The sequence below is a fragment of the Salvelinus fontinalis genome, chromosome 11, assembly GCF_029448725.1.
Source record: "Salvelinus fontinalis isolate EN_2023a chromosome 11, ASM2944872v1, whole genome shotgun sequence".
In the NCBI taxonomy this organism is placed as follows: Eukaryota; Metazoa; Chordata; class Actinopteri; order Salmoniformes; family Salmonidae; genus Salvelinus; species Salvelinus fontinalis.
Window position 1 is genome coordinate 10,282,043 of NC_074675.1, and position 15,806 is coordinate 10,297,848.

General features: G+C 45.0%; 1 protein-coding gene across 1 annotated transcript; it reads left to right on the forward strand.

Annotated features, from left to right (window-relative positions):
• Positions 1 to 262: 262 nt before the first annotated feature.
• Positions 263 to 15,612, forward strand: mapk11 (mitogen-activated protein kinase 11). The gene is made up of 12 exons (XM_055937354.1): positions 263 to 459; positions 9,874 to 10,003; positions 10,113 to 10,171; positions 10,359 to 10,470; positions 11,006 to 11,035; positions 11,426 to 11,473; positions 11,593 to 11,707; positions 11,926 to 11,997; positions 12,461 to 12,540; positions 12,793 to 12,871; positions 13,066 to 13,239; positions 13,437 to 15,612. The coding sequence occupies exons 1-12, from the start codon at positions 347 to 349 to the stop codon at positions 13,508 to 13,510; spliced, it is 1,086 nt and encodes a 361-aa protein (XP_055793329.1). The 5' UTR covers positions 263 to 346; the 3' UTR covers positions 13,511 to 15,612.
• The last annotated feature ends 194 nt before the right edge of the window (positions 15,613 to 15,806 follow it).

The following is a 15,806-nucleotide window of genomic DNA, read 5'->3' on the forward strand; positions in this document are numbered from 1 at the left end:
CTTCCCCTCTTTCCGCTCAGCTACCCCCATGTCTGAGACATCGTTCTCAGAATCTGTTACCAGCTCTATCTCCCCTTAGGCTGGGCTGCCCCTTACAATACCCCCTTCTCAGAAATATCGAGAGAGAGAGAGAGAGAGAGAGAGAGAGAGAGAGAGAGAGAGAGAGAGAGAGAGAGAGAGAGAGAGAGAGAGAGAGAGAGAGAGAGAGAGAGAGAGAGAGAGAGAGAGAGAGAGAGAGAGACTGCCGGCAACTCCCCTCTGTGCACTTAGTCAGAGACAGTAACCGCGGATTGCGCAGACAGGGCTATCAGTCCAGTCCTGAGAGCTCATATTCTTTACAGTAAAAATGTCGGCCAGACCAGGCTACTATCGGCAGGAGCTGAACAAGACTGTATGGGAGGTTCCCGAGCGGTACCAGAACCTGACACCCGTGGGCTCGGGAGCCTACGGTTCGGTATGGTGAGTAGGCTATATGAAAGAGGGAGAGGCGAGGCTGCAAAGAAGTCCTTACACACCATACAATGCAGAGGGAAAACATAATTTATCCTTATGATTTGTATTATGAATATGCATTATTGGATAATATTGGAAAAACAATAGGCCTATTTATAGCGTATTCTTATTATAGCCTATTATTATTATTATCAAGGTTGTAACGTTATCAGGCAGTTATTAGGCCGATTTAAATTAAAATAGTCTAATATAATTAATGGTAATGTAGCCCAGTTAGTTGTTATGCACGAGAAAGTCAGCAATGTTATTTTCACGTTGGTTCGATGTGGATTTACTAGACTACCCTATTTGTATCAATATGATGCTGTCATATAGGCTACGTTTTCCATTTGATTGATTAATCTGTCGTTGACACTATTCCCAAATACTGGGCGTCATCACTCCAACGGCAGACTGTCTGCAGTTGTTGCCTCTCGGTGCGGAGGCTTTAAACACCTGAAGCTTCGCATGTACAGTAGCTGATGCAGTCTGCCCCATACGATTCCCATACGGAAAGGAAACAACAATGAGTTATCGGTGCATCGCTCATGCAACCACGCGCTACGGGAGATCCTCTGAATCGTGACAGTTCTCAATATTATACATTAGTTCCATAAGGCTTTTTGGCCTACTAATAACAGCACTTCGACCGGATCTGCAGTGATCCGCTGAAGGATGCATGACACATCTGTATAGTCATGGGCATGTGTAGGGGCAACCTCAGTGTTGCTGACTGCAAATATCTTGCATTTTTTTGTTTTATATGCTGTTATGGACTTTTATCTTTGATATGTGTATGTTCACTTCCGATAGTGAAGAGGGACCTAGGAAAGAAATCTCAACATTGTATTCATGTCCACCAGTCTGTTGACCTAACAACAGACTTCAATTTCACAACCTGTGTAACGGCTGTTGGAAGGAGAGGACCAAGGTGCAGCGTGGTACGTGTCCAAATTTATTTAATGAACACAGAAATAACAAAAATAACAAAATAACGACCGAAACAGTTCTGGCTGGTGCAGACACACAACAGAAAACAACTACCCACAAAACACAGGTGGGATGAGGCTACCTAAGTATGGTTCTCAATCAGAGACAACGATAGACAGCTGCCTCTGATTGAGAAGCACAGGAGGGCGACTCTGGCAGCTCCGGACAGGAGGGTGACTCTGGCAGCTCCGGACAGGAGGGAGACTCTGGCAGCTCCGGACAGGAGGGAGACTCTGGCAGCTCCGGACAGGAGGGAGACTCTGGCAGCTCCGGACAGGAGGGAGACTCTGGCAGCTCCGGACAGGAGGGAGACTCTGGCAGCTCCGGACAGGAGGGAGACTCTGGCAGCTCTGGACAGGAGGGAGACTCTGGCAGCTCCGGACAGGAGGGAGACACTGGCAGCTCCGGACAGGAGGGAGACTCTGGCAGCTCAGGACAGGAGGCCGTCTCTGGAGGCTTCGTGCCATGTCTCACCCCTGGAGGCTTCGTGCCATGGATCATCACTGGAGGCTTCTTGCCATGGATCATCACTGGATGCACAGGAGCCCTGGCTCTGGGATAAGGCACAGGACTCACCAGGCTGGGGAGACATGCAGGAGGGTTAGGGCTTAGCACATGCACAGGACTCACCAGGCTGGGGAGACATGCAGGAGGCCTCTTCCTTGGCCGAGGCACCATATACACTGGGCCGTGGAGGCGCACTGGCGGTCTCGAGCGCAGATCTGGCCACGCCCGTTCTGGCTGGATGCCAGCTTCCACCCGGCAAATGCGGGACGCTGTCACCGAGCACACCGGCCTGTGGATGCTCGGCCGAGACAACGTGCGCATCACCCCATAGCACGGGGCCTTACCAGTCACATGCTCGCCGTAAGAACGGGAAGTGAGCTCAGGTCTCCAACCTGACTCCGCCACACTCCCTGTGTGCCCCCCAATTTTTTGGGGGGGGCTGCCTCTCGGGCTGCCAGCCGTGTTCCCTCGTACCGCTGGTTCCCTTCTCCTGCTGCCTCCGCTCTCCTGGCTGCCTCCACCTGTTCCCATGGGAGGCGATCCCTTCCAGCCAGGATCTCCTCCCATGTGTAGGATCCCTTCCCGTCCAGAATGTCCTCCCATGTCCATTCCTCCTTTTTTCCACGCTGCTTGTCCGTTGGTGGTGGGTAGTTCTGGAACGGCTGTTGGAAGGAGAGGACCAAGGTGCAGCGCGGTACGTGTCCATATTTATTTAATGAACACAGAAATAACAAAACTAACAAAATAACGACCGAAACAGTACCTAGAAATGGTTCTCAATGAGAGACAACGATAGACAGCTGCCTCTGTAACGGATGTGAAATGGCTAGCTAGTTAGCGGGTACGCGCTAGTAGCGTTTCAATCAGTTACGTCACTTGCTCTGAAACCTAGATGTAGTGTTGCCCCTTGCTCTGCAAAGGCCACGGCCTTTGTGGAGCGATGGGTAACGATGCTTCGTGGGCGACCGTTGTTGATGTGTGCAGAGGGTCCTTGGTTCGCGCCCGAGGTCGGGGCGAGGGGACGGTTTAAAGTTATACTGTTACATTGATGCTGTTGACCCGGATCACTGGTTGCTGCGGAAAAGGAGGAGGTTGAAAGGGGGGTGAGTGTAACGGATGTGAAATGGCTAGCTAGTTAGTGGGTACGCGCTAGTAGCGTTTCAATCAGTTACGTCACTTGCTCTGAAACCTAGATGTAGTGTTGCCCTTTGCTCTGCAAGGGTCGCGGCTTTTGTGGAGCGATGGGTAACGATGCTTCGTGGGTGTCAGTTGTTGATGTGTGCAGAGGGTCCCTGGTTCGCGCCCGTGTCGGGGCGAGGGGACGGTTTAAAGTTATACTGTTACACCTCTGATTGCGAACCACACTCAGCCAAACACATAGAAATATAACATAAAACAAAAACATAGAATGCCCACCCCAACTCACACCCTGACCAAACCAAAAAAGAGACATAACAAAGGTCAGGGCGTGACAACCTGATCTCCTCCCCATAAAGTAAATACAAGCTCTCTCTCTCTCTCGCTCTCTCACACACACACACACACACATACACACACCTGTCTAGCCCATTGAGGTGCTTCTTATAGGCTACATTTCCACATGAACGAGTTCCTCTTTTCTCACAAGTGGGTTGGGCAATATTTCCTTGTTTTAATTTTGGATCACTCTTTGTCTGTTGCGGGAGAATAGACACCGTTGCCATGGCGAGGTGTCATGGTGATGTGTGCACCTCGGCTTGAGTGTCATACATGCAATCCATACTGATCCATGCATGGGAAGGGAAATTAAGTCCTTGGCGGTTTCAATATCAACGTTTACTGTAACAGCACTGGTAGATAGATTAGATTAGATTTACATTGTAGGCAGAGCTCTCTTTGTTGTTTATATGCTGGTAAAACAGCCAACCATGGCCTGTCAATCCAATGCTTTTGCATCTCCTAGGACAGAAGGATGTGAGGATGTGATCTTCTGAGGATCAGCCCAGGAGGACAGACAACAGACATCTGTGATGCAGCAGACATGGAAGAGAAGGAAGGCACAGAAACTACATGTTAGCTCAAGCAATATCTAAGCCTTTATTGGTCAATTACTTTTAATGGAAGCTTAGCCTAGCTGATTGATGGGAAGAACTGCCGTGTTTTACTACTCCACTGAGAAATCATGGTGAAATCGGCACAGTTATGTCTGTTTGATTTGATGAAGACCTTGGAAGCTGAGTAGATCGACATGATAGCATAGCAACAATTCAAACAAAGACCGTCCCTGTGTCTGCTTCTTTTGACTAATACAATTCTCTACAGTTAAAAACAAAACTCTTTAATTACGTGGATTCACAAAACACATCTAATACACCATCAACCAAGATGCAGAGCAATGCAGTCATGTGATCTTCTACACCTACAAATTGCACCACTGCTCATAGTACCAGTCTAGCCAGCAAGGACACTCATATTCTTTCAGACAATCTCCCTCTCTCTCTCTCTCTCTGAGCCCTGCATTGTTCAGCCTGTGCTCCAGTCATTGTCACCGTCTTCTCCATGGCAGAGCTGATTGATTAGCAGAGGGGTGAGGTTTTTGGAATCGGGAAGGTATTTTATAGGGGGTTGGGACGGGGAAAGACTTGGGGGTCCAGGGACATTACTTCTGATACAGATGAGAATTGGAGTCATTATATTGATTCTTGGTGCTCCTCAATTTCCCTGCAAAGCCTCCTGAGATTTTTTGCCCGAGATCAATGATCTGATCAGAAAGGCTCATATAATGAATATCAGATCAAATCAAAATCAACTATGTCACATGCGCCTAATACAGATGTAGAATTTACTGAGAAATGCTTACTTACGAGCCCTTTCCCAACAATGCAGAGTTAAAAAGTAAGAAAAATTTATACAAGGAGCACCGGTACGGAGTCAATGTGCAGGGGTACGAGGTAGTTGAGGTAATACAGTATGTTTATTTATTTATTTCACCTTTATTTAACCAGGTAGGCAAATTGAGAACACGTTCTCATTTACAATTGCGACCTGGCCAAGATAAAGCAAAGCAGTTCGACACATACAACAACACATAGTTACACATGGAGTAAAACAAACATACAGTCAATAATACAGTGAAAAATAAGTCTATATACAATATGAGCAAGTGAGGTGAGATAAGGGAGGTGAACGCAAACAAAATATATATATATAAATAAATAAAAATATAAAAAGGCCATGGTGGCGAAGTAAATACAATATAGCAAGTAAAAAAAAAGAAAAAAAGTAGAGATAGTAGAGATAGAAAAAAGTAGAGATAGAACTAATGGGGTGCAAAGGAGCAAAATAAATGAATAAATACAGTAGGTAAAGAGGTAGTTTTTTGGGCTAAATTATAGATGGGCTATGTACAGATGCAGTAATCTATGAGCTGCTCTGACAGCTGGTGCTTAAAGCTAGTGAGGGAGATAAGTGTTTCCAGTTTCAGAGATTTTTGTAGTTCGTTCCAGTCATTGGCAGCAGAGAACTGGAAGGAGAGGCGGCCAAAGGAAGAATTGATTTTGGGGGTGACCAGAGAGGTATACCTGCTGGAGCGCGTGCTACAGGTAGGTGCTGCTATGGTGACCAGCGAGCTGAGATAAGGGGGGACTTTACCTAGCAGGGTCTTGTAGATGACCTGGAGCCAGTGGGTTTGGCGACGAGTATGAAGCGAGGGCCAGCCAACGAGAGTGTACAGGTCACAGTGGTGGGTAGTATATGGGGCTTTGGTGACAAAACGGATGGCACTATGATAAACTGCATCCAATTTATTGAGTAGGGTTTTGGAGGCTATTTTGTAAATGACATCACCGAAGTCGAGGATTGGTAGGATGGTCAGTTTTACAAGGGTATGTTTGGCAGCATGAGTGAAGGATGCTTTGTTGTGGAATAGGAAGCCAATTCTAGATTTAACTTTGGATTGGAGATGTTTAATGTGAGTCTGGAAGGAGAGTTTACAGTCTAACCAGACACCTAGGTATTTGTAGTTGTCCACATATTCTAAGTCAGAGCCGTCCAGAGTAGTGATGTTGGACAGGCGGGCAGGTGCAGGCAGCGATCGGTTGAAGAGCATGCATTTAGTTTTACTTGTATTTAAGAGCAAATGGAGGCCACGGAAGGAGAGTTGTATGGCATTGAAGCTCGCCTGGAGGGTTGTTAACACAGTGTCAAAAGAAGGGCCAGAAGTATACAGAATAGTGTCGTCTGCGTAGAGATGGATCAGAAAATCACCAGCAGCAAGAGCGACATCATTGATGTATACAGAGAAGAGAGTCGGTCCAAGAATTGAACCCTGTGGCACCCCCATAGAGACTGCCAGAGGCCCGGACAACAGACCCTCCGATTTGACACACTGAACTCGATCAGAGAAGTAGTTGGTGAACCAGGCGAGGCAATCATTAGAGAAACCAAGGTATGTACATGTAGGTAGGGGTGACTAGGCAATCAGGATAGGTGATAAACAGAGTAGCAGCAGCGTATGTTAAGAGTGTGAAAGTGTGTCTATCCGTGAGTGTGTGTGTCAATATGCATGTGTGTGTGTTTTTATTTTTTTGTGTGAGCGTACGCAGTGCGTGTGTGTGTTGGAGTGTCAGTGTAGTATGTATGAGTGTGTGGTAGAGCCCAGTGAGTGTGCATAGAGCCAGTGCAACAGAGTCAGTGCAACAGAGTCAGTGCAACAGAGTCAGTGCAAATAAAAAGGGATCAATGCAAATAGCAGTGGTGGAAAAGTACTCAATTGTCATACTTTGAGTAAAAGTAAAGATACCTTAATAGAAAATGACTGAAGTAAAATACTACTTGGGCAAAAGACTAAACGTATTTGGTTTTAAATATACTTCAGTATCAAAAGTAAATGTAGTTGCTAAATAATACTTAAGTATCAATATTAGATGTATAAATCATTTAAAATTCATTATATTAAGCAAACCAGATGACACTTTTTTCTTTTTTTAAATTTAGAGATAGCCAGGGTCACACTCCAACAGACATCATTTACAAATAAAGCATTTGTGTTTAGTGAGTCCACCAGATCAGATGCAGTAGGGATGACCAGGGATGTGTGTGAATTGGACAATTGTCTGTCCTGCTTAGCATTCAAAATCTAACAAGTACTTTTGGTGTCAGGGAAAATGTATGGAGTACATCATTTTCTTTAGGAATGTAGTGAAGTAAAAGTAAAAGTTGTCAAACATATAAATAGTAAAGTAAAGTACAGATACCCCAAAATACGACTTAAGTAGTACTCTAAAGTATTTTACACCATTGGCAAATAGTCAGTGTAGCCATTTGATTAACTGTTCAGCTGTCTTATGGCTTGGGGGTAGAAGCTGTTCAGCAGCCTTTGGTGCTCCGGTACCACTTGCCCTCCGGTAGCAGAGAGAACAGTCTATAACTTAGGTGGCTGGAGTCTTTGACAACTTTTAGGGCCTTCCTCCTACACCGCCTGGTATAGAGGTTCTGGATGGCATGGAGCTTGGCCCCAGTGATGTACTGGGCCATACATACTACCCTCTGTAGCGCCTTATGGTTGGATACCAAGCAGCTGCCATGCCAAGTGGTGTTGCAGCCAGTCAAGCTGCTCTCAATGGTGTAGCCATCAGACAGAGGTATTATCGTACATGCACTAAAGCAGACTCATATCACACATTCACTGTATACCATGCAGAACATCACATAGACACATGTATTAGTTTTCCATCATTACACCAGCAGACATCAAAACTCATATCTGAATGAATATGCACATTTAAAATGCATTGGAAAGTCTGAGATTTTCACAAATGTGGTTGCTACTTCAAATAGACTTTATTCCGATAACTGGAAAGCTTTTCATAGACTGCAAAACTTCAGTCACACGTAATGACAATAGTTGTCATTCTTGAGACATCGTACCACCACTTCCCTTCGCTTTCCCAAGTCGTATCATTTCTCATTTCCCGCTCAGCATGCAGACTGCAAACCCCTAATTCAATCTCAATGCTCAAATCTGTCTCCTGAAAGGAAGTTGGAACGTCTTGGCCAGTAATATAACTCTAAATCATTCTGACTGATGGGTTTAGAACTTGTCCATGATACAGAACATATTCTTCACAATGCAACTGGGAAACTCTTTGTTGGTGTAATGTTATGTAACAGTAATATCGCGTTGTGCAAATGTTTGTGCTTGCATCATGAATGTTTCATTTAGTCAAAAGAACCCATTTCCATGTGCCTATTTCAACTGTTGCAGCAACACTATGCAAATCATGGCTACTGTGAGTGTGTGGTATGTCAGCACATTGTGTAACCTTGGAGATGGCATATCCATATGCATTTGTTTGTAGGGGCTTGGCTGCTTAAAGTGCTATTATCATGTCACTTCGGTGCCATTTAGCCGACGCTGTTGTGCAGAGTTTGTTTACAACGTGAGAGGACAAGCGATGGCCGCCAGAGCTCTCGGATGAAAGCACACATGAAATAGAATCTCAAGTACATGGAACTGTCTATTTGTGTTAACATGCAAGCTGCTGTAGGTAGCAAGATGCTGGAGAATAAAAGCAAGCAGCCTTCATTTTTAATTTTAGGTGCAAACAAGATGCTCTGGCAGATGCTTTCATGTATGCCCCATTATTTCCTTTGAATGATTGCATATGCTTAAGTCTAAAGTCAATATAGATAGCTAGATGAAGAGAGAGAGAAAGCAAAATGACTTTGCATCAGATGTTGCGCTGCCTTTGACGCCACCCTTCCCCCTCACCCACTCTTTCTGTTTTTGAAACTGGAGGTGCATTAATGTAACAGCTGATAAAACATTCTGAGATGGAAGACAGAGTCAGTTGCAGAAATCGATGCATAGCCTGCTTGTGGAGTTGTGGGCAGTGAGGTGGACAGCCATGTATGGAAGATGAGATGGCAGAGGACGTGTGTGTGTGTGTGTGTGTGTGTGTGTGTGTGTGTGTGTGTGTGTGTGTGTGTGTGTGTGTGTGTGTGTGTGTGTGTGTGTGTGTGTGTGTGTGTGTGTGTGTGTGTGTGTGTGTGTGTGTGTGTGTGTGTGTGTGTGTGTGTGTGTGTGAGAGAGAGAGACACAGAGGTCTGGCTTGTGTCATGGAAAGATGATGGTATGCTAGCTGCCTGTTTGGCAAACATTTAACAGGGGCATCTGGGGTAGCAGCAGGTGCTTCTGTGGCTGTGAATGAAATGAATGCACTTGGCCTTGTCTGAAGGCGATGCGGTCTGGATATGGTGTGTACATGGCCTTTTGTTGTACACATGGCAGGCCCCAGGTAAGGACATAGCGCTCCTCGCAGGCTGGTTAAAGGGTTTAGTGGTCAGGTTGATAATGACAGTGATTTACATGAATGTTGTTTTAGCTTCTTGTGGCATTGTGGCTCTGTGCTGCCTCTCCTTCCTCTTTTCTTCACACTTCCTCTTTATCATCTCCTGTACTGCTTCTTCTTTCCTTCCGTCTAGTGTCTTTCTATTTCTCAAACACTTATTCCCTGTCTGGTACTTCCTGTCCCCTCCCTCATCTCTTGTTCTCCCTCAATCTCTCTCTGACCTCCTCTACTCTTTCTACACTCCTTTGTCTCTTCATTCCTCTATAATGTTATTGCCTAGTCTCTTTTTCATTTCCCCGAACACTCCTTCTCTCTGTGCAACATCGCAATTGAGTAAGATGTTGCTCCAAATGCTGCCGAAGTAGAAATTACACTGTCAACAACGAAGACGGCAGCGCAACACCATTACACTACACAGACTAATAATGAATCTAATAATTTAATGGGCAACATGTTTAGAAGCAATGCATTTCATTTTGTAAACTGCTGTCGCTCATCTTTCTGTCCCATATCTACCCTCTCTCTCTCCCTCTCTCTCCTTTGCTCCCCACAGCTCAGCATATGACGTGCGGCTACGACAGAAGGTGGCGGTGAAGAAGCTGTCTCGGCCTTTCCAGTCCCTTATCCACAGTAGGCGCTCGTACCGCGAGCTCCGGCTACTCAAGCACATGAAACATGAGAACGTGAGTAAGGAGTGGTTGAAGTCCTCCCGTGTTTGTTAGTTGATCTAAATTGCCTTGATAATGCAAAATAGAGTTGTAACTATTTGGCATCAACCTTCTCCCTGAACAGGTGATAGGACTACTGGCTGTATTCTCCCCTGCTGCATCGCTTGAGGACTTCCATGAAGTGTGAGTGGCTACTGAATGAACACTAGGATGTCCAACATACCCCATACAGTAATTATACTGTCATGATTATTCTGATGACGACATATTGCATTTAAATAGAGCTTTTCACCAGGATTCAAGGCATGTACTGTCTAACTGAATTGGAACATCTCCACGCACTGTTCTAAAAGTCCCCTCCTCTTTCCAGCTACCTGGTAACCAACTTGATGGGGGCAGACCTGAACAACATAGTCAAATTCCAGCGTCTCTCTGATGAGCATGTGCAGTTTCTTATTTACCAGCTGCTCAGGGGCCTCAAGGTAGTTAACCCCCCAACGCATCATGTTTAGACATATTTTTTTACATACTATCCCATACACTCACAGTACAAAGCAACCTTCCCTGATTATAATTGTTTTTACTCACAAAGACAACTGTTACGTATTTCAAGATGCCACAATTAAACCTCAAACACCATCATGACCCTTTTTATACTATAAAACTACTGGCTATAATTTACTAGAATATCCCTTAACATCCTCTGAAATGGTATATATACTGTACCTTCACATTTGATTCCAAACCCAGATATACTGCTAAGTTTGAAAGCTACATTATGCCTGGCTCACTAGGCAACACAGTTAACAGGGGACTGACCAGCCAGCCTAGTAGCTAGCAAACCTAGTTACCAAGGAATGAACAAAAAATGTAGACCCTTTTAGACAGGGGACAATGTTAGAATACACTGTTGACCTCTCTCTCTCGCACTCCTTTCTTTCCTCTCTCCTCCCACTCCCCCCACCCCCCCCACCCCCACCCCGCTGCCATGTCCCTTTTCCGTCTCCCCCTGAACAGTACATCCATTCAGCAGGACTGATCCACAGAGTGAGTGGTGGCTTTCCTCTTTTCTTCTCTTCTTGCCCACTCTTTTCATTTTTCCTCGACCCCTCTTTTCATGAAGGCGGTCTTCTGGCAATTGCCTCTCCTGAGCGCTTTGTTGTCTTTAAAGGCAAATTCTGTATTTAGAATGTACCGGTATGTGTGTAAGTAGATAATATCATATTGTGTGAGTGTGTTAGAGAGAGATTGTATGCATGCGAGCTTCTTGTTGCTTTTGCCAGTAGGCCTTACACCCAGCTTGTAAAACCCAGTATATGTGTCGGTCGGTCGGTGGGTCGGTCTGTCTGTCTGTACGGCTTTCTCCCTTTCTTTTCCCCTGTCATTCAGACGGTCTTTGTGTTGACCGGTCTGTCTTTTCATGTGTCTGTCTCACAGGACCTGAAACCAAGTAACGTGGCAGTGAACGAGGACTGCGAGCTAAGGGTAAGACCAGTGACCCAGCCGCCCAACTCCTCAACGGCTCAGACTATCACAACACAACCTTCCCCCACTCGGAAATGGCTATCACCATGACAACCTATGTCTTTCTCTCTCTCCCCCAGATCCTTGACTTTGGATTGGCCAGACAGACGGATGATGAGATGACGGGGTACGTGGCAACTCGCTGGTATCGAGCGCCAGAGATCATGCTTAACTGGATGCACTACAATCAGACAGGTACAGATCCACACTCACACAACCATAAAATGATCATAAAACCAAGATCCTCAATTCACACCATATATTACCAGACACCTAATATTACAACCAAACACATACTCTATCATCGTGCAGTTCTATCCAGAAAGAAAAATGATCTAGCTATATCTGTGCCGTTATGGATAATCATAAAATCCTGTTGTTATGACGACTGAATGTTAATGCCTCTGTTACAGTGGATATCTGGTCAGTGGGATGCATCATGGGAGAGCTGCTGAAGGGGAAGGTCCTGTTTCCCGGCAACGACTGTATCCTTCACTAACACGGACATGGCTTGAAACGGAGTGCACTACACTCCCCAACCACTCTCCAGCTCTGTTACCACCAATACTGCTCTATGGACACACATCAGCTCCTCCCAGATTTGCATCACAATCCCATCTAGAGATATAGCCTTTCTGTCTGAAGGGGAGGTGTATTGAGAGTGACTGAAAGGAAAGGAAGTTCACAATGGACTGAATTGTATTGGCTGTCACTGTACAGAATCAAAGACTGACGCAAATAGGAATGTGATTTACTGCTTTGTATGTATGTATTGGGTCCTCAAATGTTGGAGTATGCTGTCTGCATAAAACTAACACTAAAACACTGTTCTAGCAAAGTCAAGTATGCCTACCCTCAGTCAGTTGTTCTACCTAAAGAGTTGGTCCTGCCAACCAAATTACTTTTTCACGACCATGATGGCCCTTAATTAACCCCTCCTGATCTAAGATATCGACCAGCTAAAGAGGATTATGGAGGTGGTGGGCACCCCGACCCCTGACCTTCTACAGAAGATCTCCTCTGAACATGTGAGAAGATAGAGAAATAGAGAGATTGGGAAAGTTGAATGGATCCTTAGCTATATCAATGCAAATTGCTTTAATGACACTGAAGATCCCCTGACATCCATTGATCGGCGTAATTGATTGACTAATTTGATGATCGATTATTCAATATTTTGCTTGTAGCATGATTGATTTCTCAATTGATGGATCAATTGGCCCTGCAATGTACTGTACACATTGTCACGTGTGTTGTTGTACATTGCTTCCTATTCATAGGCTCAGAAATATATCCAGTCTCTACCCTTCATGCCCCAGCAGGACTTAGAGAAGATATTCAGAGGAGCCAACCCAATGGGTGAGACTGAGTCATACCCGATAACTGAATTTGCCTAAAGCTAATTTTAACCCAAGGCTATAGTCACCCAAGGCTATGGATTACATAATGCAGCTTTGTTAGTATTTTTCACTTTGCGCCTGCATCTTAATCTCAGTCTCCATCTATCTCTCTGCATCTCCATTCTTCTCTCTCCCTCCCTCCCTCTCCCTCAGCTGTGGATCTACTGAAGCGCATGCTGGTTCTGGACTGTGACGGGCGTATCTCTGCCAGTGAGGCTCTCTCCCACCCTTATTTCTCCCAGTACCACGACCCGGACGACGAACCAGAGGCCCTGCCCTACGACCAGACGCTGGAGAGCAAGGACCGCACGCTAGAGGAGTGGAAAGGTGAGCGAGTGAGCGAGAGAGATGGAGGGTGGCTGGAGTGGAGAAGGTTAAGAGGGATTCTCTTTTTTAAAGATTCAACAGTTATTTTCTGCTATGTTCTTGACCAGAACTAAACGTTCTCTCTTCCTCCTCACCTTTTGTTCATCCCTCTTTCTTCACCTCATCTTCTTTCTCTCTCTCTCCATCCCCCTATGTAGAGCTGGTGTTCGAGGAGATGAATGGAATCAAAGCGCCTGTCAGCGAGACGAGCGGTCTACAGGTGGAACAGTGAAAGACAAACCCTGCCTCCTTCTGCTCGGTCTGTCCCATCAGCTGAGGAAGGACCGCCGTCTTGTCTCCGTCTGTCTGCCGGCGTTGGGGAGGCGGGAGGATCCGAGAGAAAAAGAGACGGCGGGCCAATCAGAGACAACGCTGTGTCCCCTAGAGAAATGACACCCCTCCCCTTGCTCACTGTGACTGGCTATTTGACTGCCTGTCATGAGTTTTGTAAAAGGGGAGCAGGGAGAGGGGAGGTCTGGTTGAACTGATAGGGATGAGAATACGCACATTACGACGATTACAGGGAGCATGTTTTGCTAGGTATATGTTTACAGTCTGTTGAAGAGAGGTAGGAGAGAGAGACAGAGAGAGAAAGTAGCACTAGGGTTTTCAAACCTACCTACGGGTCCAACTGATAAATAGGCACTGGCTACAGTTCACTGGAAATCTTTGTCATAAAGATGTCAGTTTAAGTCTGCTTATAACACCTGTTATGTCATGGTAATGACAGTTTAATGACAGAGGGTTCTAGTGAATTGTTGTCAAGAATTTTCCACGCATTTCGCTGTCTCAGGCGCCGCTCCAGAATCTCCCGTAAGTGTTCAGTTGGGTTTAGATCTGGTGACTGAGATGGCCATGGCATATGGTTTACATCGTTTTCATGCACATCAAACCATTCAGTAACCATTCGTCCCCCTGTCGATGGGGGCATTGTCATCCTATGGGGGCATAGCCATGGTGGCCAAAATAATGTCCAGCCCAGAATTTTTATACATGACCCTAAACATGTTGGGATGTTAATTAATTAACTCAGAAACCACACCTGTGTGGAAGCACCTGCTTTCAATAAGATTTGTATCTCTTATTAACTCAAGAGTTTCCATTATTTTGGCAGTTACCTGTATGTAGGCTATGCATTTGTTGCTGGTATCACCCATTTCAGATTCCACTAGGCTCTAGTCCAACAGGTTTTACTAGTCCCTGGTTCTGTTGAGAAACCCAAACCTATAGCTGAAGTTTACATCTGAACATTCAGCAGATACCATTACCCACAGTGACTCCCAGATGCATTACAATAGGTCTGAATGTTGTAGTTTCAGAGGTCTAATATTCAGCAGGTTTTAAAGGGGCGTACTGAGGTGAACGAATTACAGGGGAGTAAAATAATTCAATTTTCCTGGAATTGCAACATATACTACCCCAAGAACTACAACAACAATCATATACACAATGCCTCAATTACAGTAGAGATAATCCGAAATACTCTTTCTCGGTTGATGTTTGACTATTTACGGTCCTGTATGTGTCATGTACAAGTGTTGATATTGGAAACTTGTTGGATTTAAATAGAACTGCAAAAAAAGATGAATGTATACAAAACTGTATGTTTAAAAAAACAAGTGTCTTTTCATTCTATGGTGGCATGAATTTGAACTGTAAAATTTCTGCCGTATGCATTTCCAATCAATAACCGAATGTCAACTCTGTGTCATAATGCCATGACAACTCATGACAGTTGATGCCAACCAACTCAACTCTATTACAACAGTTATTACACCATTATGGAGCATGAACATGTAAACATTTGGTTACACATATTCAGAATTATTCAAATCGATCTAATCGCCCCAAAAATGATTAAGTCTGTTGTGGTATGGATAAATTCCTTTACGTTTCCAAGTATCACGCAGCAGTCTATCAGCCGGTATGCAGCACTATGTCAGTGGTGAGAATCTGTCATGGGCATAGCATGTTGTGGCATTATGAAAGACCACTTTACTCCAGAGTTAGCCTACTCATTCCTCCTCCACATGGCCAAAGTTCCATCAATACTCCCAGCCCACACACACAGTAGCTTTCCAGTGCTTTATGGGTTCCAAGTCTGAGTATACATGGCCTTTTGTGTGTGTGTGTTTGTGTGTGTGTCAATTTGCCTTCAAGGTCCATTCTTGCATGTTTCCAACAAACATGTCTGCAGGCATCGAACTATGTCATAATCTCTCAGCCACAGAACAGAGACAGTATTATGAGAGACCACCCTTCTGATCATCATGACGACGCATGTATCCTCTTCTTCCTCTTGTCATCAATAAAAGCTCAATTCATCACCAGTTATCTTACTGTGTGTGTCATAGACTTATATAATAATTGTATGTGTGTGTGTGTGGCCTACATGTACATTTTTACTTCTGAGCCTGCATAAAAACAGCATCAACACTATCATCAAAGCAGAAAGGAAGTGTAACCAAGGGAGGCCAGGAAAAAACTAAAATAACTTTCATCCCTATTTTTAGGCTAGGTTAGCTCTC

What these genes read in the sequence shown, in the direction of transcription:
- mapk11 (XM_055937354.1), top strand. Translation starts at nt 347, where the DNA reads ATGTCGGCCAGACCAGGCTACTATCGGCAGGAGCTGAACAAGACTGTA. An exon ending in AGCACATGAAACATGAGAAC is followed by an intron (nt 10,004 to 10,112) that starts GTGAGTAAGGAG and finishes CTCCCTGAACAG; the next exon opens with GTGATAGGACTACTGGCTGT. An exon ending in GATGCACTACAATCAGACAG is followed by an intron (nt 11,708 to 11,925) that starts GTACAGATCCAC and finishes CCTCTGTTACAG; the next exon opens with TGGATATCTGGTCAGTGGGA.